Source organism: Parambassis ranga, chromosome 1, assembly GCF_900634625.1.
Source record: "Parambassis ranga chromosome 1, fParRan2.1, whole genome shotgun sequence".
NCBI lineage: Eukaryota > Metazoa > Chordata > Actinopteri > Ambassidae > Parambassis > Parambassis ranga.
Genome location: NC_041022.1, coordinates 17,584,480 through 17,611,091, shown reverse-complemented (window position 1 = coordinate 17,611,091; position 26,612 = coordinate 17,584,480). Strand labels below are relative to the sequence as shown.

Below are 26,612 nucleotides of genomic sequence, written 5' to 3'. Positions count from 1 at the left end.
ATTTTGATCCCGTTCCCAGTCACATGATGCAGGGACTGGTACAGCACAGACAGTGTGGGTGGTCTGTGCTGCAGCAAAGAGCTTTCTTATACAAGTAGGTAAAGTTTAACGGCATGGTCAAGAAGTTACTAAAAACATTTCTTCAATTTCTACATTTTCAGTAGCCTGAATCCAGCTGCTCAGAACTTTGTTTAGCCTAGGTCAGCAGGATTGAAAAACCCTATTCCCTGCAGGAGAGGGGGAAAAACAAGTCAAGGAGGTGTGGGAGCATGTCTGAGACAGAAAAAGGGAGAAAGATGCAAACAGAGGTGGGGCAAATAGGAGCGAGCAAGCCATAGAGCGAAGAGAGGGGAGAGAAAAGAGAGACTTGCAGGGTAGAGTTAGAGCAGAGGTCTTAGGCGGGAGATCAAAGGCAGTCATTAGCTGGTGAATAAGGGGAGTTCATTACAGAGCAAGAGCCGGGGGAAGGAGAGATGAGGGATGGAGGGGGGAAGGGGAGGGGGTGACTATGGTGAGAGAGCGCGAGTGAGACAGATGTCTGCAGCGGTACTTAATGCAGGGGTAATCACGTCAACAGCGGCCTGGCCACAGACCCCTCATCCCCGGCTGACTCACAGAGACCTCCTGACTACTAAAATAGACGGAACCAGGCCCGAAAAAACGCCAGCCCCCCCAACCCCCAGCCAACAGTGCTTACATGCTTCAGCTGCACCGAACACATGGTAATGCTTAGCCATGCTAAATCTACTATTCACAATCTGAGCCCAGAGCTGAGCTGGAAGTCAAAATATCACCTCCACAGGATATATGGCTAATCGAGGAGACGTCAGTGCTCTGTTGGGTGAGACGTGGCCTAAGCTTTGAAACAGATTCTGTCACCTGACTAACACCAGTGAAGATTTAGTAGATAAAGGTGTCAAATGTTGAAGAGATGATATAATATTCTTTATTAGGTCCGAGTGCTCCGGACAGTGAGGGTGCCAAGGTGACATTCCTGCAGTGCTAAGTGGTGACTGGTGCCCCTCCTCGCCCACTCCCACCACACATGAACACACACACATGCATAATAGACACAGGGGTGGCTGGAATGTCTGAGTTTCCTGAACCTCTCACAGACTGGTACCAGCTTCAACTTAAACCCCCCCACCTTCCACCCTCCTTTGCCTCTTCCCACCTTCTGGGAATGTCCTCACCAGGAACACAACGGGCAATATGTGTGCTGCGAGTCTGTGTGTGTGTGTGTCCAACCACATGAAGCCTTCATCACATCAGACTGCTAATCGGGCTGAGAATCTCATCACCTAGGGCCCATTTAGTTCCTAGTTCCAGTTTTGATATGAGTCTCATGCAGCGCCGTACACTCTGAAGTCAGCCTGTTTCAAGACACATCCTGCTTTAAAAAAAGCCATTAATCCAGGCTGTGGCGGGTTATCACACTACAGCCCAGGTGAGTCAACAAGAGTCAAAGGTGATGGCTAATCTGCGAGCGTGGGAGTGTCCTCAACCTCATCCTACAGAGGGGAGGGCTTATTAGGAAGGTTGCTAAACCTAAAAAGAGGGACTAACCAGGACTGATGTGGCTGGGACATGCCTTGGCCAGGGGCTAAATGATAGCATTCTCACCCATATTATTTTACGCCTTTCCACTCCCATTTGTTATCCTGTGGGAATGAGATAAGAACCTAGAAGATTATCATTTTAGCTGGAAGTCCTACCCAACTTGTAGCAAAGAGAAAACGCTAGCGGAAACAAAAGTTCACACACATAAACCAGTAACAGAGGAAAAAGAGGCGATTCCTCAGCAGTGATGGAAGCTAGACGTTCCTGCCATAGAAGAGAAACCATTTTTGTGCCCCCCCCTCCAAGTTACAGCTGTCAAATCCTATTTTTCTAAACTTCTTAATAAACTGCCTCCATTGTGGAAAAATCCACCAGGGAAAAACCTGCAGGCCTCTGTGACCAATAGGGAGTTTATGGCTGTTTGAGTGCACATTTACACAACCACAGTTTACTTTCTGAAGAAATGAAGTGCAATAAATTGTCATTCAGGATTTTTACAGTGTCACATCTTTTTAGATGAATATGATTGGAAAACTGCATCAGGGTGTGACACATTTAGACTGCATCTATTTGACGTTACGGTGATAATATCCTAACAGACGTCATGGACCCAGCAGGTGTAGACATACTGGGTCGCCACACGTACTTTGCAGCTCTTTATACACACAGGTCCGAACACTTTTACCACTGTCCTGGATGAGGTAACCACAGAGGTCACACCTTGTTGCAACAATTTTTTTTATTGCTATCGAAATCTGTCCTTCAGCTGCAGGAGCAGCAGCAGCACTGTTGCAGTGGAGGGCAGCCATATTTACGGTCTCCTTTTATTGTATAGGAGAAATAATAGGCTTAGGATCGTCCTATTCATATTTTTCAGGGAAAGCAAAAGAAGAGAGGCGGCGAGGATTGAAAAGAAAATGTTCCATTTGGAATTTCATATACAGGCTTGGCCGGCCCTTTTAAAGAACCCCTCAGATGTGGTTTTAAGAGAAATTCATTGTGCGGAACTGGAGCTGGCAGGGAGCCCTCCATGGAGGAGACACTCCAGTGTGTTTCAGCACGGGGAGCCAGTGACTTGGCACGCTGTCTAAAAAATAAGGGGGAGAGAAATGGGGTGGTTAATTTTTGTTTTTTTTATTTTGTCGTGTCTGATTTTTCTGACGACGCGCCGGTTATGAAGAGCTTGTATTTTGTGACATTCCACCAACATCCCGCCATGGTTGCTTAGCATGAATACACGTGTTTATATGTGTGTCTATGTGTTATATGGAGTAACCATCCCTGCAATATTGCCTTTTTAGCATCTCTCTCCCCCCCTCACAGCACAGCTTTTGTACTCCACTCAATTATACCACTTCTGCAGAGTGGAATGGAAAAAAAAGAGGAAAGCGGGAATTTTATAATAATCACTTCCCACTTCTGTAATTTATATGCAATGAGGACTCTTCCTGCCTGCAGCTACAATCAAGTGTGTAGAAACCATGTGAGGTGTTTCACAAACAGCTGGGGAGACGGAGGCTCAAGTGGTGGCGATGGATTCCCATGCTTTTAAATCTATTCACTCAGAATTCTCTCACCAAAACCCAACCTCACCTACTCACAGGACCGCCAGCTGTGTGGAGGGAAAAGATGCACAGAAAAGGATGCTAAAAGAAAAGGAATTGTTTCATGGTTATAAAAGATATCAAACAAATGTTTGCAATGAATTTTCAATAAAAAAAAGACATGAATCCCACTTCAGCAAATCCATTAAAGTAACAACAAATCACTGGCATAAAACACACACCCTCCATTGATTGTTTAAATCCAGTCTTTGGTTACTGTCTCTGCTGCGCTCATTGAAGAAGACAAGATTACAGAGACAAAGCCTGTGTAAATGCCATAAGTTGGAGTATGTAACAAGGGTGTGTCCGGTGCTGAAATCTTACAGTCACCCTCAGACCAGGTGTTCACTCTCAGGTGTGTTTGTGTGCAAGTTGTCCAGCCTTTTCCCAATAAAAGTGAGCAAACACGGTCCTGTAGGAGCTTTAGAGAACCGGGAAAAAAAAGGCACTGTACCTCCCCCACCCCTTTTACTAAAACCAGTGGAGACCAACCTGAGGATGCTTAAATAAATAACCAATTACCATTCGCAGAGCAGGTTGAACCCCACTAGCTTCAAGTGGAGTGCTAAAAATGGAATGTTTTATTGGCAGGATGGCCCTTTTGCCAGGGGGCTTAATGTAACGAAACCCAATTAATGGAGAAGAAAGCTGGGCCGCCAGCAAGCGAAGGAGTGCCACGCGCCCAGGGTAATGAGACGTACAAGCAAAGCCAACCACAGGGACAGCAGCGGAGGAGGCTACAAATAACAGGAAAAGCCTGCCCTGGAGAGAAATATACATCTGTGACATCTCCCCCTCACCACCACCACCACCACCACCATCAATCTCTCCTCCTCTCTGCTCCTTTCATTTCAACCAAAAACCTCCTCGTGATACTGAAAGTCCAGTAGTTGAAGAGAAGCAGCAGCACCAAAGGCTGCAGCTTGCTGGTAAAAAATAAGAGAAACACTAAATCTATAAAGAAACACACAAACTTGAGGCTGAGTAGATTTTAGTAAACTACTCATGTAGTAAAAATGCATGTGCCATATTCAGCTTTATGGGTTTTGAGGCAAAGTTGCAGCACAGATCTATCATGCAAGGAACTTGTCACGCTGTCCTCTAAATACCAGTGTCGTGCCCACATAGACAAGCCAGACGTCAAACACACGACTGACACTCACCACTAAGTAAGCATGGAACACAAGAAGCACTCAAATACACACACACAGAAAATATGTTCACGGAGCGTGGATCAGAGATAGCAATAACCACGCTTTTTTAATGAATTTAACGCATACATGCTGCATGTGAGCACAAAGGAGCTATTAACAGCCAAGTGTCTTCTTCCTCACCAAGCAACAGGACGAGATGGATTACCCATCATCCTTCAGTTGGCATGAAACGTGTGCGCTTGGAGCAAACCGTTGGTACTAGCTCTCACAGTGACATTCTGAACGTGCAAAGGAGATAATTTGTGTGAAATGTGCCTGCACCAGATGAAAAGACTTTATCCGCTTTTTAAAAGTGTTCAACTCTTAATTTCTATATGTTGCAGCACTATTAAAAAAAACACTGAGGGGAAAGGAACAGAACATTGAAAATGACACAGCTGCTATTTTTCTTCTGCAAGTAGCCAGCAGGCTGTGGCAGGCGTACACAAGAGTTCAAACGGAAGCCACTGTGTTGGGCTGTTTATTAATAAATTAATTCGATTATTACATTTTGGAGGTATTTCTTTAGTTTAAATGGTTAAATGTGAAATCCCATTTTTTTCAGTTTTTCAGTTTAAATGTGTGAAATGCCTCATCTGCAGTTGTCCATATCTGCTACCACATCCAGGCCTGAGCTATGACAGGTTTGGGCTTTAAAGTAAATATATCTATAATTAACATCACTAGACAATCTCAAACACACATCAAATACCATCATGGAGTTCACACTATCAAAGCACAGTGTGCAAGTTGTTCATCTCCAAATGGAGATCAGCTCCAAGTGAAGCTCTGCGCTGTTCAGTGTGCATGAGTGTGTGTGTGTGTGTGGTAAAGGTGTGGTGGGGGTTGGGCCTCGGCTCTGGCAGAGCCCTGGGCGAACTGCAGGATGTTCACCTTGCGGCGGGGCACAGGGCTCATTATCACAGCAGGACCTGGTCACATCAAAGGACTGAGGAAAGGGCAAACATTCTGCTGAAGTGCCACTGTCAGCAGGCCTGCAAGCGCACATGCAAACACATACACAAAAGGCAGGCCGCGCACACACTTGAGCACCCACTAGGCACCTGTGCCCCCACGAAGAACGTGGCTGCTCTCTGTGACGTCATTGGAGACAGACTGAAGTCTCAGTGCAACAGCAGAATTGTGGCATATATAAATAGTAGCAAGTTGTTGCACCATTTACCTCTGATCAGCTGCATCAAACCAGGAAGAAGGTTATCCTCAGCTGACCACGGACAGAAAATGTTTGGGAGAACACTCTTTCTTCTTGAATCAATCGGCATCCTGCTCTGGCAACTATTTATAGTAACCCTGCTGCTGCATTAACACACACTGCATGATTTATCATTAGAAACCAGCTCTGGTCTGCTGAGTAGCTACATTCATGCCAGGCAGCACAGTGGTGCCAACATCCACATTCAACAGCAACACTCAAAGGCCCTGAGAGATGCACACAAATAAAAATCGCAGCACAAGCTAACTTTATGTGGCTAGCATGCTGAAACCTTAGCCTCCGTACAATGGTGCAGACGCAGAGAATGAGGGAGGAAAACAGTGCAGAAAGGAGGGAAAAGTGCTGATGAGTTGCCTTATGCAGGAGCCTCATAGATCCGTCGAACAAGAGCGGATTTGCCTGCTACACCTAGATAGTGTTTCCCCCCCTCAGCTTTTGCCCAGGTATTCTGGGCATGAATGGCTGTCAGTTTGGATTTGGGAGCTCAGCGTTGAGGGGAAAATGGAGTCTGGTGGAGGTCTTTGTGTGTCTCTACTTGTGGAGACGAGCGCTAGAGACAGTACTCCTCTCAGTAAGCCCTGCTAGGTCCATTGCAAAATTTCACATTACGTCTACGGAAAGGAAGGGGTAAATATTAGCACTGCAAGCTAGCCAGCGAGGGACGGAGGACAGCAGACTGCAGAGACACTGCTGTGTTTTGTTTTTTTTTTTTTTGCAGGGAAGGTTTTCAATGGCACACACCAGGAAAATGTGGATGGGGAGGTGATTTGAATGAGAGCTGCTTCTGCCTGAGCTGAAGAGTATTGACCTAGTTTTCCTTCAGTATTTCACTCGGATGCAAACCCACCCACATGATATATAAGAATAGAAAGAATCAAAATATTGATGGATTAAAGAGAATTTACCATTAATGGAACAAAAAAAACAATTTATAGAAAAGGAATTTTGTAAACAGATCTGCTTTCTTGGGTTCAGTGAGATTATGTAATGTCTGATTTATGTTAACATTATGTAACCTTTTAACATCAGCAGGACACATGAGGTCATTTTGCCTCAAGTGTCACAACACCTGTGCCCTGGCCTTGATCTGAACTTTTGACCCCATTAGTCACATGATCGACGCTCTGTTCACCTTAATGCAGCCTTGCTCTTAAAGACACACACACGTCTCCTGCTTTCCATCCAGAATCTGTTTTTTTTTTTTTTTTTACACACCAACACAAAGCTGCTCTAATTCTATATGACTCTCTTTGGTACAGGTTATATGAGGCAGCGTGCTAAGGAGCATTCACGACCACGGATCACATTGCAAACCTTTCGTCTCATTCACATCATGGACCGTACAACAATACTGGCAGCCCACTGTTTGGGTGCGATTCCGCGTTTTAAGGGATTAACTGGTAAAGACTACCAACAACTGCCTTTCAGCGTGGAATTAGTCATTAATCAAACCACACATTTTAAGGTTTCTTTCTAGCCAGGCGCACACGCCCCTGCTAAGATCTGAATGGCAAGCACAAAGCTATTCAGATCTGATCCCCTCTGAACAAATGGCTTTTCTCCGTCCTCACAGAAGCAGAGAACACTTAAAGAACCTCTCCAAGGAACTGAATGGTCACAAGAAAACCCCGCCCCGTCAATTAGCTTTGTGGCAGGGCTTAGCGGGCTTTAACACAAACAAAACAATGACCATGTACAACATGGCAACGGACAACGTCTGCTTATCCCTCGATACGTCCAAAGAAATGTAAATAGGGAATTTCTGTGTGTACAAAGGGGACCGCTTAGATTCCGGGCATATGGTAACCGCAACATTATAGGGCACACTCATGCACCTGATGCCACAGATCTGAATGATAAGCCATATAATGAACACAACAAGGTTGTAATTCAGCTCTTAGCTGGATTAATTCATAGCAGGCTTCTCACATGTTTAATATAATCTCATTTGTCCATTGCAGAAGAAATGCATGGCTGAACATGTTATCTGAATCACGATTGTCAAAATTAATGAGCCACTTCTTGAACAAACACTTTAAATTTTCATCTAAAACTGAAATGTGAAAAGTTTTTAAATAAAAGAAATAAAATAAGTTTGGACCATTGATGGCTGGTTAAAGGTAAATGTGTCATCTTTGGCTTAGGGAACTCATTATGAATTTTTTGTTGAACTGTTTTCTGATTGGTTGGGAAATCTGCAAATTAACTGATGATAAAAACAATTTAGTATTTCTAGACTAGAAAATACAACTAACAAGGCAAAATGTTATGTTTTACATAATAATGGATAATGAGCCGTTTTAATTTTTGCTGCAAATTATCACCTCTACGGTATGTTTAATTGTTTTTTTACTGCAGTTTCAGCCGTTTATGGCTATAGTTGCTTGGAGTATCAATATCTGTGGTATGGAAAGAAAAGTGTCCCATATGTATTTTTTTAACACAAGTCTTCTTACCCTTTTTGTCAAAAAAGTACAATAAGATGGACCCAGAGTGGATTTATGATACCACAAACTCCTGTTAAACATCAAATACATTGTTTAGGTATGGAAGCGCCAGCACAGATGGGAGAGCTGGATGCATAGAACTGATGTGTGGGGGTGTATCGGCCACTTTTCTCCCGATCTTTCATCTCAAAAGATAGAGGTACAGTGGGGGTGGATTGATTTGATGTTTTGATGCATTGTTTGATGACGGGCAGCTCAAAGTGAAGGATGCCTCTGTGATGTCTCTCCATTGGAGGACATGAAAAGCGTCACCTGGCCCCTGAGCCGAGGGGTTATGGCTGATGGTGGATTTAAGGTCTCCTGCTGAGCTGGACGGTGGATCCATTCATGCCACATAATCCGTTCAGCGTGACCTTTATATTTTTAGAGTCAGTTCCACCTCCCTGTCAGCCTGCCTTGTTAAAACTATTGCAGACATTAGGTGCGTTCTGTAATGGTATAGCTCATTTATTTAATGCGTGCATCCCACAAGGAAAACAAGCGCCTTCCATCACCAACCGAGCTGTCCGATGATCAAAAGAAACATGGAGCACAAGGCGAGCTCGTCAGATGAACAAACACATTCTTGCTAGATATCTTTGTGGGTTTCATCATCCTGCATCAAGTGACTGCTGAGGGAAAAAACAAAGCCTTGTTCTCAGTCCTGTGACATCAGTGAGTGCAGAAGGAGCGCAGAATCAATGCACAGCCCATCATTTATTTCCAATTAACGGCTCCATAAATCTGAATCTGCAATTTTTTCATGTGCCCTCCACCAGTCCTCAAATTAATTGTTGCTAAACTACAGAAATAAATAATCACTTCATGCACACTAGGCGTATTAGTCATGAGCTTCAAACTCCTACCACAGTCTAGATTTTCCTAAACTAGGAGCAAACATAATTGGTATAAATCTCCTCAGTAAGCCACATAAAAAAGCAGAAGGGTGTAAATCGTTACACTGCTGTATGTTAAGACAGTGAAACAGTTGCACAGATCAGAAGAACTGCAGCAGCAGGGAAAGAGCAGCATTCAGCTTTGCTGTTTTCCTCTGTGACTTGGGGCCACTGAGTTTTTCTCCAGCCATAGTAAATTGGGCGCCTGGGGCAGGAGCCATGGCCAAGCTTGCATTTTGGAGCCGACTGTGGAGGGCATGAGGGATAGAGATATGGCACTGGAGGCGGGGGACGAAGCGTTGATGGTGGGGGTGGATGGGGGGGGGGGGCACAGCGGAGGTGACATTACGCACATGTTTTAACACAAAAGGGACCTGGCTCGTTAGCACACTAACTAGCAAGCTCCATGGCAATCAGCACTCTTCATTCTCTCTGTTCTCTCTATCCTCCACGTCATAAATATGGCTACATCTGCAAGTGTAATCACTCCATTGTACTCTGATTTTCTGCTCTGCTGGGCAGCAGCAGGGCAGCCTGCTTTTCAGCACCTCTTCCTCTCCCCTGAATCCCCCCCTCCTCCTTTCCCCTCAAGTGCCCTCGCCCGTTCCTGGCTACTCCTTCACCGGTGAGGCCGGTGTGTCTCACAGATTACAGAGCTCCGGTCGCTCAGGTAACAAGAGTCACTAATCTGGCTGGGGTTGAATTACACATAATTGCCTCGGCACTGTGATTGATTTCAGCCCTGGAAAGGAAAAGACGATGCCCCCCCCACACACACACACCCGACCCCAAAACAGCCCCCTCCCTGCCTCTCTCCAGCGCTCACGAGCGGCAGCCAAGACTCTCCATCTAGTAGGAGGCAGGAGGCTTTGAAGAGATCAAAGCCAAGGCCGGGAGCAGTTGCGCGCCCTGGGAATACGGGAGAGAGGCTTTCTGCTCCTCAGCCCTATTTTCTAGCGTCATGTTGGATTGCAGCTGTATTGCATTTCGCCAGTTTTCTTAATGCTCTTGGTTTTGACTTTGACATCAGTGATCCCCCTCGGTTTCTTCAAAAACAAGGGGGGGAGGAGAAAAAAAAAAGAACGAGGCAGAAAAAGAGAGAGAGAAAGAAAGAAGGGGGGAAAGAAGCGAAGAGGAAAGAAAAGAGAGGGGAGTAAAGAGATCTACAGACTGATTTTTATTTTCACAACTCCATAATTGGCCAGTTCAAAGGAGAGGAGGAGAGAATTTAGCATTTGTTTTCAATTCTGCAGCCGATATGAAAGGAGCGACAAACTTTTATGGGTTTCCCAAAAATTAAAGACAGGCTTTTTTCACAGTCAAAGAACAGGGTGTTTTTTATGGCCAAGACCACACAAAATGAACTGATAGCCAAGCCCTCCTTCTCTGTCCTCCCACAGAAAACTCTCTCACAAATACCCCTGTATGCAAGTCTGACACCCGTTAAGTGTTAGAAGGAAACAAAAGTGGTTTGATATTTAGCATGAAAACACAAAAGGAGGCAGGAAGGAAGAAAGAGTCCAAGCTATATGCATCTATTCATTTAATAGCTTGGCTAATAAAGCCTGGTGGCGAGAAGGCACCCCTTTGTACTGCAACTATCCCGGCCCTATACCAACCTCCTACACTGGGGACCATTAATATTTCAGTGCTGTCAGATACACATAGCATGTGAGCCTCTTTAGCACTCACACCCACAGCAGAAAGAAATAATGAGCTTCTGAAAAATATGAAACAGCAAAAAGAAGGAGGGAGGGAGCAAGAGAACGCCCGACACTGACCAACTTCATACAACAGAGCAGCTATTGATCATAGCTCTGTTTCTTAGCCGGACAAAGTGAGGGCTGTTTGAGCTTCTCTGAAGTCTGGACACAGTCGGCAGGATTTGTAGCCATGTTTCACTCCTGTGATCCTATTGTTCCCTTTGCTGCAGTTTAGGGTGTTGGAACACTGCTCGCCTCTATATAGACCTACAAGCTGTCAGGCATGAAGTCAATAAAGCCATTCATGTTTTTACTCATTTTATGGCTGCATCAGGGAACACTGAGGTACTGTGATCAGCTTTAGGGACTACTGTCAAGTTTCAATCACGACTAAACTTGTGCCGTAAGGTCAGATAAATTGGATTTTACACAACAAACGAAAACTACGAACTAGTTTAGAAGATGGTTTTTTAAATGTAATTAATGGGACGTCTCCCTTTCCCTTTCCACTAGTCATAACATCACGAACAGGCAACAGCAGTTGCACATCAAATTGCCAAAACACTTCGCACATGCACCCTCTCCGCCTTCTAGTCTACATTTCTGAGCCACCCTTACAGGAAGTTCACACCCTGGCCATTCAAAACAGATCTGGGCATAAGGGACAACCTTGGCGAGGCCCTCCTCTGACCCCTGGAGATCAGCGGCAGACTGCTGGTGAGGAGTGAAGCCCTTTGAGCAGGTGCTGTGGGGCTCGAGCAGCAGCAGCCTGTCCCATGGAAGCCTGACTGGCTGGCTCTAGGCAGCACTGCTTGATTGGTTAAGCTCCGTCCAATTCAGTGGGAGGATTGGGAGCGAAGAAAGTGTCATCATATATGAGAGGTGCGCTTTGAGCAGTAACACGTGCCCAAAATAAACATCGACGGGTGTGTCAGGTGTGGGACGTGTGTGATGCTCATCGCCACAACTCTGAATCCACACTTAATGATTTCAACTTAAACCCTGACTGTCTTTTATCTGCATTTTAAATGAAAACAAGGAGAATCTGCTCCAGTTTTATTTTTTTCTTATTTTGATGCGCCTTAAAACAAGAATATTAAAGAAATCAAATATTTAGTTCAACAGTGTAAGGAAATACGAACACCTTTTTTTTACAGTCTGACAAATTTAAAATCATGTCCTCACTTTGCCAAGAAAAATAAACTTTAAAGGTCTTCTCTTTAGTTCTCATCTTAACAGCATCTCTTGGTCCTTTCAGACAATCACTCTGCTGAGCTCCATTTAACATGATGAAAACACTGATAAGGTGATTGCAACCACATGAGCACATAAGCACTGTGCATATGGAGCAAATGTGTCAAACAGCGTCCCCGTACAGTGGAGGACGAGTGGAAATCTTGGTGTTAATGGTGCTGTTTATAAAACACCACGACCCAGCGGCACTACAAAAGACCCGGGACGCCAAGTGTGAGGTCCTTTATGTGTTCACTCATATTTCAGAGCGTGACAGATCTGCACCACAGATGACATCAATGTGACTCTGATATATATGCTGCCAGAGCAAAAACAAAAATGACTGATTTGGTTTATATGGTGCAAAATGTGGCAATTATGCATTTGTCTTTGGAGAGGTGCACAATTATGCATTATTTACCCTTCAGACATACACAGCAATGTGCTCAATCCTGCTTATAGGAAATGAGATGAGCCGACAGTGAGATAATCATATGGAGTGCAGCTGCTTAACAGCAAAAAGCTACATTCAGCTCTAGTAAACTTCACACAGCATGTCCAGCCTGTAGTGAGACTTAAGGTGCCATAAGCTGCCATCTAGAACATTATGTGTGGACATGGAAGGCTGCTGGTAAATGTAGTGTTCTCTTTAACAGGGATCTTCCACGGTAGCGCTGGGGGCATGAGCTCAGGACACACATGGCACTGAGGGACACCAGAGCGGTCCTATCAAATCCCGTTAGGTAAGCCTGGGTTAGTGATTCCACGCTGCGAGACACTGGCTAGCAGATCCGTCACGTTCCCACTACATCAAAGGGAAGAGTAGCGCTGCACCCCCCTCCACCCCCTCTTTCTCGCCATGAGGATCTGCAACTGAGGGTCCAAAGGGAGACAGAGTGCACAGCAATGGATAGGGAGCTCTGAAAACTCATCCCCACCACCACCAAAAAAAATGAGCAATTCTATCTGTTTTCTCTCTTCAAGCAGACTCACAAGACTGCTCTTCCACAGCTGGAGATCACAAACACAGCTTCACAGTCAGGTGAAAAACCTTGTACTGTATCTTTGCACTATCAGCATTTCAAAACTGAGTGTACTAGTGTTTTTACCTCGTCAGCCATGTGTTTATAAGTTGTTCAAAGCATTTGGTAGGATGTCACAGATTCTTTATTTTCACCTATAAAAAAAACATGTAGGAAAGGTTTTGTGGGCTTTAACTAACAGGGAAGTGTGGCACGGTCTGAGAATGGATTTGGGGTCATTTAAAAATATGTGCTGCCCATCACATGCGTGCTGCTCTTTATTTAGAAGCTGTCATTTCCAAATCCTGGTGCAGGCCGCCGAGAATAAACAGACACCATGATAAGGCAAAAACCAATCAGCACAGTTCATTTATCCCTTTCCACACATCAAACATGGAGCGATGACCTCCTCACTGCTTTGAAGATCGCAGTTATAGGAGGTACTGTAATCATTGCTTTTCGTTTGTCAGTATAGTCACAAAGATGCAGGAGGATCCAGGAGGGAACACAGCTCTACTTGATCGCCGTTTTTTTTACCGCTTTAACAGCATGCAGACACATTATCTGATGTATCTGAACACACAGGCTGACAAGACAAAGAAAAATGAACAAGTTTGACTCAAAAAAAACCACACACAATAGACTTACTGTTCATTTCCACTAAACATGTTTAGTGACGTGTTACGTTTCATAAAAAAACTAATGTAAAACTGAACAATGTACCAAAAATTAATGGTTTGCACTAACAATAGTCTAAAAAAACTACAACAATGGCACCCTGCACCACAACTAAGAAGCCAGTACAGCAAGTCTTTGTGTGAACTTCCACATGTTCCTTACAATTAACTGTATACTCCACATCCGTAAGCAGTTATAAGGTTTACACAAACATTAAGAGTATTAATAACACACCAGTGTCTGGTCAACACTTTAAAATCCACATGGACATGTGAGCTAAGTCATGGTCACACCAAAATCTGAGCTCTTGTGGTGGAGTCAGCTTATCAAGCTAGGAGTCCTGAAATCTGCTGACAATCAGCAACTACTCCCAACAACTCCGTCGTGACTGGACGGCATGTGCAGGAATGTCATGGTCAATGGAAATCAATCTAAACTACTGGGATTGGAGGCGGTGGAGGGGCTGGGGATGGAAGAGAATGAAAGAGAGAATGTGCCTTTGATCTCAGTGAAAACTGATCCCAGGCCTGCAGATACTGTGGCTGCGGTGGCCAGCAAGCAGAGGCAGCAAGCTGACATCAGTGAGAGAGCCAGAGGACTCGTGTTCCGTGATCCCTTCACCAAGACTCGGCTCTTTTTATTGGATAAGAGGGAGAAACGTATATAAAATGACTACCGTTTTATTGAAGACAGGATGAGCGGGGGAAACTGGGAGAGAAAAAAAAAGCAGCCATGGTAAATGAAATGAAAGCGGGGCTTTAGAAGTTTTGGCAGCAAGTACGCCGCCTAACTGCCTGCCCTAATTCATCTGCAGTGAGGGGTAATTTCCTCTCACACAGTCAGCTGGTCTCCATACAGACCTCTATGAGTTATTCAGCGTGCTGGAATATGATGGAATAATTGATAAAATTGACCAGAAAACAAGCCATAAAAAGAGATTTTGGAAAACATCACAGCCCACATTTTACCAACTATCCTACTTGTAAACTGAACAGAGCAAAGCATGAGGTAATCAGGATCACGTTTTCCCCCACAATGTCACATACTTTCACCCTCTGCAGCTTTGGCAGAGGAGAAGCAATGCAATTTTAACATCATTCCATGATAGAGTTGCGTGTGAATGCAGATCCTTTACACACAGCGTGTGGCATCTGCCCCCGACAATCACATCTGCCTCCAAAAAACAGCTTCTTACAACAACACAGAACTCACATTTCACAACTTTCCCCTGATGAAACCAACACGCATACACTGCAAAGGCACCAACAACACAGGGCTTTTGGTTCTTCCGCACCATGTGTGAGCGCTTCCTGTGTGGAGGCACCAAAAAAAAAAAAACCCATAGATAGACTCAAGCTGGTTGTCTTCCCCAAGTGCGACACAGAGATGTGGACAAAACAGGATTAGAGTGGACAGCTGCTGGTGTGCCCTGCATTCTATGTCTGCTTTCAGAGGAGAAATTTGCAAACGGGACAGACACAGGAAGCCGCCAGTGAGAGACCCGCAGCTGGCCTGAAAAGTAATACCGTAACTGGGATGATATCTACAACACACGCCACCCCTGGACAGCACCATAAACTCTTCTGCAGGGCAGCCTCAGTGATGTGATGTCGCCTTTGGGCGTCCTCAGTCATGCTGGGCTAATTAAAGGGTTTACTTGGGTCATGTAGACATGCATCACTTCAACGAGATGAGAAATACTGTATATCACACGTTAATCTTCTGGAAAGTATGGCAGCCATTCAGTTTCCAGGGGTCACATATAGTCGTCAAGGGGAAGGGTGCCAGCAATGCTGGTACATGACAGCAACACAAACATTAAACAGTACACTAACAGTGGAGAGAATACAGTGATGATGGGGGACGTGAGTGATAAAAGTCTGTAACAATAAACATGATTTTAAATTTTGAGTTGTCTCCATCATGTTTTATACTTTTTACCTCACATCGCCAAAAACACAAACATCCGACACAAGAAATTTTGAGAGGCAAGCAGCCAGTATTACCAAGTGTCTAATTTGTAGTGAGTGACAATGGAGACAATCAAACCCATATTTAAATATCATGAACTTAAAACCATTTAAGAATGGAAGTTAGTGCTAATTTTGCCACACCTTAATATAACATTATGAATATGTCATTTCAAGGTTCTACATAAATTCTATAACCACACTGATGTTTTCAAAAAGTGTGCGTTATAAAAGCAACAAGTTGTTTCCCTTATTCTTCATCTTCTCAGACAACAGTCTGCTTGATCGCTATGAAAAGGTACGTTGTAGCCTGTGTTTTTTTCCTTTAATTAACAGAGTAAATGTTTCATAATGTGTCTTTCAGCATCACATTTAATGGCAATTTAAATATATATATTTTCTAACATGCAAAATTAGGAGGTATATACTTCATGTCTGTGCTTTTCCTGACTCAGACTCAAACAGGCACTTCACATTACTCAAGTTAAACTCAGTTGGCACTGACCGTTCTGGGCATGGGCGGCGAGAGAGAGCCATTGTTCATGTAGGAGTCGTTCATGTTGCTCATCATGATGTAACCTGGGTAGCCCGGGTATGGATGGCCTTTACTGTACATGTCTTGATGCTTTCCTGATAAATAAAAAAAGGCAGAATAAAAAGGGAATCAGTCTGTGCACACACACGATTATCCAAGAAGCAAAAACACAAAGTAAAATTTGAATAGCAGACATTAAAATCCGCACTCTACAGAGGGTTTTAAGCACAAATATCTTTATAAAGTGATAGATTCCAAATGTGTTTTAGTCCACAATACAAGCCAGTAATATCAACAAAGCTGCAGCACAAAGTTCGCCTGTATGTTTCGATGCAGTAATGATATCGCTGTCGATCTCTTTAACCTGTGCTCTATTATGCCTCGGCCTTTTGTTTGTGCCCTTTCTTTCCGTCTTAGAGAGGAGGGTCGTATTATACAGAGGAACAATGGAGCCCCTCTGTGCCAATTAGCACCAATTAGAAGAACATACAGACTGTGTCAAAACAGGAGACGCCCCAACTGTTCCCTCTATGCCTTTGACCTGCGAGAGGGGGGGGCTTTATACAAGAGGACTCAATACAGCGCCACTCGCCACTCAAATGTGCGCCGCGCAATAATAAGGCCAGAGAGAGGAGGGGGGCGAGCAGGGGGGCTGGGAGTGTTTCTGGTATACAGCCTGATAGCAACATGGGTCTTGTTGTGAAGAACGCCTGTGTTTGGTTTGAGGGGATCCTATTCAGGAGTGAAAGGGGAACAAAGAGGAGCCACACTCCTCTTCAAAAGCCCCTAATGATGACCTGCAGCATCAGGGTCAGACGACAAAAGCCAGAGAGCAATGAGCCCCGAGCGGCAGCAACATGTTGCATGTGACACTGCGACAACAGAGCTGATGTATGTGGGGAGGTTATAAAGAAAGACAGAAGCCAAGATGTTTTTTGTAAGGAATTAAAAGACAAATTATTACATGAGGTATGAGTGGCTTTAAACATAAGAGCTCATTGTTTTTGTTTTTTTCTGCAGGCACCCTCATCTCTGAAGTAGGTAACAGGTTTATGAAGGTATAGCATGTCCTGACTAGACTTGACTCAGGAGGAACAGGGGCTCTGATAAGAGAAGAACCAATGGTGCACTTTTCACACCATGTCCTTCACCTGAACATCTACAGCGGATTATTCTGAAGATCTGCAGTGGCATCAAGCCGACTGTCCTATAAAGCCCGCTGATGATTTAACAGGCTCTTCGCTCAAGGCTGTGTCACTTACCATCTTCCTGATGGTCTCTGTGTTTTTCATGATATGAATCTTGCGGTATTTGGGACTGTCTAGCTGCCTGTAAAAAAAAAGAAGAAGAAGAAATGATGGTGAATCAATTAGGAAGGCCTTCATATGCAGTTACACACAGAGACACACTGATAACGGCAGACACCCACAAACACTGGTGGGACAGATGCCGTCCCTTTGCTTGTCACTAAATCAGAACAAGCTCTCTCTCTCTCACACACACACACAGACACACACACTGCTATCTATAGAGGAGCGATGGAGCAGCCTGCATCAAAGCTTCAAAAGAAGCACTTAATTAAGCTTCATGTCCTTAAGGAGCTTACAAATTAACTTGTTTTCAATACCATAGGTCCACTCTCATTTTCATCTCATTCTGAATTCAAATAAATTGTGTCTTATAAATTAAAAAGAGTGTAAAGTGAAATAAAATCAACCCATAAAAACAGAAATTGTACAGACAGATTTTGCTTTAAAAAAAGAAAAGAAAGAAAGAAAGAATAGAAACATCTTCTGCACTTTGTACATCTATTTCCTTTCTCTTTCTGAATCAGAATTGGGAAGAGGACCTCTTTTTTCAGTTCAGACCCCTCAGGATGGCTTCCAGCTGAGCGAGGGAACTTCACTGGATTCCTAATTAACATTCAGCCTCTGTCTCGTGCGTCTGCAGGACATTTTGGTGGTGAACGCATACAGTTTTATTCAGGATGTGGTGCAAAAAAAAAAAAGCATTTCATTAACATCGCAGCTAATGACAATATAGCCAAATATAACTTGGTGATGGAGGAAGCAGCAGGCTGCATGCTGAGGTCAGTGCATGGATAGGTGCATAGAAAGAACATTTAAAAAAATCATTTTTTCTTATGATCCTTTTTCCTCATGTGTGCTAATAAAAAAGCTCTATTGGCAAGTGCAGAATTTAAGGCTCTAAAAAATTAAATTATTTCTCTTTTTTAACAATTTCATGTACATTTACAGCAAATATAAATTACTTTCTAATATCTGTATAATTTAATCGGTAAGTGTGAGCAAATGTAAACAAATATTATATATTTCCCACCTCTAAAATGTGCAATGAGCAAATGTAATATGCATTATTATAAGACAAAGAAAATAAAATTCAAATATAAGCAGAAAAATTAAGATCCTACCAGCAAAATAATCTACTGCTCTTTTATTAAAGCTGTATTTTATACATTAAATTAAAACAGTGTGTACCCATAGGTTTGATAGGTAGGAGGGTTACAGTGCACCAAAACAAACACAGGCTGCTGAAAAGGCCCCAGGTCTGTCACATTACAATATAGCTTGTGTTTCTTTAATCCTAATTACACCATAAATGCTGTGGAAGGTGAGGTGAGTGCTGCAGGCCTGTGGTGTTTTAGATTATTGTTGATGCTTGGGTGTGGTCATTAAAAGGGAGCATACTTAAAGTTTCTGGAAGTAGATCAGAGGTCTGCACTGACTACTGTCAGTAAACTGCATTTGGAATAAAAAAATAAATGACACATTGTGGAGCAGAAAAATGAGGATATCAATGCACCTGAAGCACCTGACTCATTCTGAGGTGAATCATAAAGGGTTTAAATGGAAAACTGAAAACATTACTTGGGCCATTTAAATGCAGTCTGCTGCAAGAAAAGGCCAAAGTGATGACAAGTGAGTCTGTGTTTATGAGCTGCAGGCTCTGTGATGGAGTTGATCCCATCTTCCTCTGCACATCGGCAGTGACCACACACACACACAGGTTACTCACATCGTGGCTGTTACTGTTAGGGCTGCTCTCAGACTCGTTGACCAGAGATGACTTGATGTCTGCCAGGTCTCCTTCCTCCTCCGAGTGGCTCAGCTCGGCGAAGATCTGCTCCTTCTGCGGGTCTCCTTCGTCTTTGAAGGGGATCATTTCATCTGTGGCGCAAAGCTCCGGGTCTCCGCCGCCGCCGCCTGATAACTGTGGCATGTTTAAAATATTGTTGGTTTGTTCGTTTTCACCGGGATAACAAGCCACCACTGTCCGAAACAACAAAAAGGGAAAAACTCCCCACTCAAATCCCCCGAAACCGACCGGGGAAGCGTGCCCCCCTTCTCTCTGTTAACACCGGAGCCTCGACCGTGAGTCACTTGGACAGGAAGCGGCGTGCGAGCACGCTGCCGGTGTGTTTTCACTGAAGCAACAGGAGGAGTGTGTGTCTGCTGTCGGCGTCCTGTTTTTCACCACCACACTTTTAACTTGAAAAAACACCCACAACACTGAGCTGTAACGGGTCAGGAGGAGAGTGCAGTGAACGCCTCAGTGTCATGAGGAAAACATTTGAAAAAAGGACAAACCACGAGTTAAAATCTCATCACTTGTTTGTCTGTCAGTCAACAAGCACACAACCCAACACCGTCAGTGGTCCCGTGGAGAAAGAAAACACTCAATGTGGGGGGAAAAAGTGCCTTTATAAAAGTGAGAGAAGATATTTCCTCGGTGGTCCAGTGAAGAAGCAGCAGCATGCGTCCTTCAAGAAGTAGGCTGACAAACCCAAACACGGCGCGGAGGTGAAAAGGTAACTGATGTGATGTGTGAGTGGAAGAAAACACAGTTTTAACTCTGAGACGAGAAGCGAAGGCAGCGCGCCTCTGTCATGTTTAAAAGTACATCCTCGAAACTGCTGCTCGGATGAAAGCAAAAGTCACAAAACAACCAAAAATAAAAGGCAGAGTGGAAAAAAACGCCGTGGACCGACTTCCCCACCAGCTCCCGCACTGCTTCCACAGTGTAATGTAACCAGTGTGTGTATGTGTGTGTTGGTAATGTAGCTGTGCTCCCTCCTCCTCCTCCTCCTCCTCCTCCTCCTCCTTTCTCTCCTCAGTCACTGGGAGGAAGGAGAGATGAAAGGGAAGCCGAGGCTCTGATTGACACCGCACCGATTGACACTCCTCCTGAGAGAGAGAGATTTATACACAGCTCACAACAAATGGGCAGACAGGAGGAGAAGAAGAAGAAGAAGAAGAAGAGCCTGACACTCGCTCTGCGTGTGTGTGTGATGGGTTAAACAATTAGGAAATATAAAAATGATAATGAATACGGAGAAAAACGGAATGAAGCTCGGCAGTTTAACTGGAATTTAATCGAGATGCAATAAATGGCAATAGTCCTGTTTGTATCAGAAATACAACAAAAACTGAGGCGAGCGTAGAAGAAGAAAACATTCAGAGGTTGTTCCGGGTGTGTGTGGCTTTATTTAACCTATGAGACATGGGTTTAATATGTATTCAGTTAAGATATTTTTAATCTTTTAATTCAATATGATTCTATAAAAACACATATAAATAAATATATATAAATGTGACAGGCCTACTAAATCATGCCAGAAATATAATATAATAATAATAATCAATTATCCCTTCAAAACAAGTTTTAGCACTAAATAATGAGCCGCAAACACGGTGTTATTATTGCAAAAAAAAAACTCAAACATCACCGCGACCATATGGGGGAAAACAATAACTTTAATATATGAATAATTCCTAAGAAATACAGGAAAAAGAAAAAAAGAAAATAAACAGAAAAATGCAGTGGAGGTGGCGTGCTTTCTGCGCCTGTCTGAGCACTGAGATTGCGTGAGAATCAAAGTTGGGATGGGGAGGCAGATCTTTATAAAGCGCGGAGGTGGGGTTAGCGGGGCGGAGCCGCGGCTCCCTTTGATCTTGCGGCGGCTGGCTCTTTCATCCCTGACTCCCCCCGCCTGGATCCCCGCACCACCACCACCACCACCACCAACCCTCCCTTCCCTTCCCTTCCTCCCGCTTCCACCCTCCCCTCTCCCTCTCCCTCTCCCTCTCCCTCGCCTTTGTATGACTAAATTTGGTCCGAGTGTGGAGTCGGGCCAACATTTCCACGTGTGCGTTCATCCCAGCTGAGAGAGAGAGGGTGAGAGAGAGAGGGGGAGAGAGAGAGAGAGGGTGAGAGAGAGAGAGAGGGTGAGAGAGAGAGAAGGGGTTCTCTTCCGGGTAAGGAGACAGAGAGAGAGAAAAAAAAGATCAAAGGCTTTTGGGTTTTGGAAGCAGAGTGTGGATTCAAAAGAGCCGAGACTGGCTGCATTCCAGAGTATAGCGGAAAGCGCGCGTGCTGCTGTACGCGCGCTCGCGCGCGCGCCAACACGCACGCACGCATGCATGGATTCATGTAGGAAAACACGCGCAAAAAATACAGCATTGAAAAAGAGAGAGAGAGTTAATTAGAAAGATTTCACACAGGCAGACAAGAACAACCGAACCTTTCATTTTAAAGAGCCTTTAACATTATATTTCCTGTTTCCAGCCAAAAGCGCTGGCTGTTTTCCTTCCCACTCTGCAGAAAGGTGTCGCTTCACTGCAGCAGCCTATTTAATTTAATTATCCGCCACCTTTTTCTGGCACAATCTGAAATGATACTACCTACACCCAACACCATCAACACCACCCTAAAACCACGCTAACAGGAGCAACCTCGTTTCCTTTACAGATTTTTTTTAAGCATTCACCTTGGACATGGTTTTAAATCATAAAATTGGGAGAATGAGGGGGGAAATCTGAGAAGAGGGGGGTAATAAAAACGATTTTTGGTAGCAGGCCTATTAAGATACTAAAAAGAGACAGTACAGGCCTGCGGGGCCTGAGGTAAGAGAGGTGAAGACATCCACACTGTGAAAAATGGAACAGATTATAAAAATCACAGACCTAAATGATTCATGCTTTTTTCCTTTTTCTTTTTTTTTATACGTTGGTTCATTGGCATTGAAATATATGATAAACATAGGACTTTGTTTGGGACCTTAATCTTAATGCTCTGTTCATTCACACCTAAGGCCCCGATTTAACAGTACAAAAACACACTCAACACATCCACACTTAATGGTGTTTAGAGTCTATAATAAACAGGATTTTTGGATCGATTAAGCCTCAGAAAATTGCACATTTCTTCTGTTTGTGGCCTCATGGACACAAAGATGAATAAATAAAATAGATTTTCATCTATTCTCCTTTTTAATTTGCAGTGAAAGGGATTTTTATACAGCATGATTTCTACAAAAATCTACTTCAGTGGCTGATATGTTTCTTTTTATTCCAATGACATTCATCTTTAAAATGCTGAATTTGTATTTTGCTACCTTTAAATTTTTATTTTATGACCTCTGAGTTCTGCATGCCAATCAGCAGCAGAAATAAAAACAATATAAGGAAGACAACTTGCTGATGTTTTGTTATTATTTTTACACATACAGTACAAGCAGGATGGAACACTACTACAAACCTATATCACAAAAGCAAAGATTAGACCAGCATTCATTATATGACCACAGAAATTAAGACTAAATAAAGGAGAAATTAATAAATAAAAACAACAGAACATATTCTTGGAAGCACTAAACTGTGCTTGATATTATTATTATTATGAAAGGTAATCGCTGAATGGGAATAAACTAGATAAAAGCATCAAGGTGTGAATGTTACATCCTGTCATTTTGAGGCTACTGAAATAATAATAAAAAGGACAATCAGGGCATCGAGCTTTGTTTCAAACTTTCCAAATGATTTGTAAGTTTAGCTTGATGTAATGTGAGGGGAGGTACAGTCTGTGGAAGTCATGAGTGAGTGAGGGATTCATTATTTAATGCCTTCTTGCTGCATGATGAGAGAGCACTGCAGAGCAGAAGGCTTCAGAGCTGAGGTCATTTGTTCTCCATGATACTGATAATGCATGTTTCACTGCAGCTTTTATCTGGGATTTATTTCATGGATATTGTTTGTAGCAGTGGGTGGGGGAAAAAATGAAGGAAGCACAGGAGGTTTGTTTGCTGTGTAATAATTCTAGTTGTGCGACTTGATGACAAGGCAACAAACGACAGCCTCTCTAATGAAGCCGCTGTCAGAACCACCCTAACACACTTTCTCTTGACATCAAACTACATCAAATTCTCCAGTGAGGCTCCGTGCATCTTGGCCCTGGTTGTTAAAATAACCAGGAAAGTTGAAGAGGAGAGAAGACAGAGAAAGGGGGAAAAAACAGAGCTACATTAGCATTTTTCTCCTAATGAGTTCATAAGAGTGACCCCTCTGGATCTCACATGAAAAGGAAGATTTCCTGCTGCGCTGTGACCTGAATTCAGTTGTCTCTCACTTTAGATACTCCATTTTGCATGTTATGTAAAGGAAGAAAAATATCTATACACACAGCATAATCTAGCACCATTCCTTATCCCTCTTCTTTTAGACTAGTAGTTGATCTTGAGGAGGAAATATACATTAATTTGTCTGACCATTCTGATGCATTGCAAAGTGCCGATGAAGACAATAATGCACATGTAGCATATTTTGTTGTATTTGATGTTTTTCCTCCTCTTGTAAAGTTGGGAGAGCAGAGCATACAATATGAATAGTGTCAAACAAAACGCTCTTTGTTACAACAACATTCAGTCAAGGTCCTCTTTAGATCTATTATTGTCTCATCTTTTATCTGTGCTATTTTCATTGCAATGCATAATACTTCAAACAGAAATTACCCTAATTATCTCCCATTCGCTCATAGTGCTGTTTTCGTGTGTGTTCCTGTGTCTCTGTGTGCGATATATAAGCCTACTCAATGTGGTGATTTGTCAATATCAGCACCCAAAATCACTTCACGCGCTGTGATTTGTGTGGTGAAATCGTCAGCCTGCCGTCTATTCCACCTGCTATTCATTCATAACAACTTCCTTGATGTAGAAATTACAGGCTTTGCGCTTACAGCCATCTTCAAGAAAACGACAGGAAACAAACATTAAATTATGATGAAAAGAGCTCACAATTAAAGCTGAGAAAAGACACCATTTATTAAATGTGCAAATCAAAACTGGGGGAGTGGTCCAAGGTGAGTGATTATTGGTGCCGCTCTTTGATTGGAAGATGAGTCACCATCTTAAAGGGGAGGAAAGTGTCTTGGGGGTAAGGTGAAGGAAGAGAGGGGCCGACCTCTGATCTGTTGATTTATGGCAGTGCTGTCAGGAGGTTGTCTCAGATAAACTGTCATTATAAAAGGAAATTATCTCCTTGATGGAAAAGGAGGGGAATTTGTCAGGCGATGTGTGTATACTGTATATTTTGCATGGAAAACATACAGGCAGAGCAACATTTCACCACACTCCTGCTTTAATACAGGTGATCCTGAGAAGAGCAGGAACATGAATTCATTCTTTTGTTGACACATTCAATTCATACAACATTGGGTTTCATCCATTGGGAAACATAAATGTGTGTACATTTTGTGCCAATTCTTCATTTTATCCCAACTCACCAAGAAAACTACAGTAGTGGTCCAGGACTTGCCACCAAGGCGGCCAAGAAAATGACAATGTGGCTTATTGCAGATGGTGTTTGGCTTACAATACAAGTTTTCTGTCCTGAAGTCAAATGCAGTACCTACACTTTGAATATCAGTCTCTTGGTTTAAAGGGTTTCTGTGAGGTTGGACCTGTTTTTAAGGTGCGGCCACCAAAACTATTACTATGGACAATGTGATGTTGGAGCAATGATTAAATCAGCATACTTGAATTTTAGGTGGTACAGGAACTACAATGGCATTCCTAATGGTGGTATTGTTATTATAAAGGTGGTGCTGCAGTGGTTAGCAGTGTCACCTCACAGCAAGAAGCTCTGAACAGGTTTATCTGTGTGGACTTTGCAAGTTCTTCACATGCCTGCACGTTTTTCTGGGTTCTTCTCACATTCCAAAGACGTACATGTTGGGTTAATAATAACCTCGCCCATTGACAGCTGGGATAGGCTCCAGGACCACCCGTGACCCCGTACAGGACAAAGCAGGTTAAGAAAATGGAAGAAGGAAAATCTGACCATGTGACTAAAGACAAATGTAGTGGTTGGAAGAAAAACCCCAGCCCACTTCATGGAAGGCTGAGTAGGATTATTAACGACCACACTGTGTGTTGTTGTAGGATTTGTTGGATTCAGCTGTGAAATTGATCATTTGACCTGTTAGCGAAGTTACAGAAAAAAAAGTCTGATTAATTAAAAAGTCCTTGGAGTTCATCTTTTGGTCATCACTGATACGCGCAGGAATTATCATGACAAGCCATCCATTAGATGTTGAGATATAACAATAACTAAAAAAGGGCATTTCCTGAAGAAAATGCAAGTTTGATTGCTGCAGCTGAAGCATTGCTTTGAATGCTGATGTGAAGGATTGCTCTGAATTGCTGGAGAATCAGAGCAATTCAGAGCTTTGTATGCCTCTGTGTGTCAGCCTGTCACCTTGGTAACAGCAGAGGAGACCTCGAAAACCACTCCAACTTTGAGAGCCTGGCGTACGGAAACGATTCGGAATCAGAAAATTCTGATTTCAAGTTTGATAGAGCAGCATCTAATGAGCATTTCAAGACTAAATTGTACATTTAGCAGATGACCCTCGTTGAAGGGCTCTTTCAGAATGTCCTCTGTGAGATGAACATTTTGATAATTGAATGGCTGAAATCGGTCAATGTATGCTGAAGATACGCTGTGCAAAAAAACATACGGAAGAATAAAAAAGAAGAAGAAAAAAGAGGGTGAAGAACAATAGTTTGATTGCCTAGCAATGGCAATCAAACTAAATAAATGTGGACATCATTGTTATATTAAGATACATCCTCTGGGGATTAAGATGCAATTTCAGGACCAGACTTTCACTCCGGATGCTGACATTGTTCTTCCCAGTTAACGTGGCTAAAAATACACAATGCAGCATTTCTATATTTGAAACAAAGTACCTGAAAAACAACTTTACCCAGGAGAACAGACTCCTCTACACACTGTATAGATTGCCAAATCCAGCCCACAGACAGCTCTATTGTCTTACTGACGGAGATAAAGAGTGATTCATGCCATATGGCACCTGACTCCACCCTTCTATCCTCAGCAGCGAGTGATGCTGACAGAAAAGAGAGGAGCTGTGCTTCTCAGAGAAAGTCAGGGATCACCTTTCCTCTGAGACTTGGCTCACACTCACAGGTGAGACGGTATTAACTTACGATCTCCGAGCTTCAAAAAACAGAGCGCTGTGGCATGCTGCCATCATAGCTTGACAGCATTGGACAATCATGCACATGCACAGACAAAAAAAAGCTGACTTTCTTCACTATCTCAACACAATGATACTCAAAGGTGCTACCTCACAGCAGCCAGAATAAAACTCCTCTGGGGCATATAATGACAGACAGTCT

At 43.3% G+C, this 26,612-nt stretch overlaps 1 protein-coding gene across 2 annotated transcripts in view; it reads right to left on the bottom strand.

The window, feature by feature from the left end:
- Positions 1-20,144, bottom strand: part of lef1 (lymphoid enhancer-binding factor 1) — a 38,254-nt gene extending 18,110 nt beyond the window's left edge. For both annotated transcript variants that reach the window (XM_028415473.1, XM_028415483.1), the window contains exons 1-3: positions 19,151-20,144; positions 17,377-17,443; positions 16,085-16,209 (exon numbers count right to left, since the gene is read on the bottom strand). In XM_028415473.1, the coding sequence (XP_028271274.1) occupies positions 16,085-16,209; positions 17,377-17,443; positions 19,151-19,354 (396 nt within the window). In that variant the 5' untranslated portion in view covers positions 19,355-20,144. The remainder of the gene's footprint in view (positions 1-16,084; positions 16,210-17,376; positions 17,444-19,150) is intronic.
- Between the last annotated feature and the right edge of the window lie 6,468 nt (positions 20,145-26,612).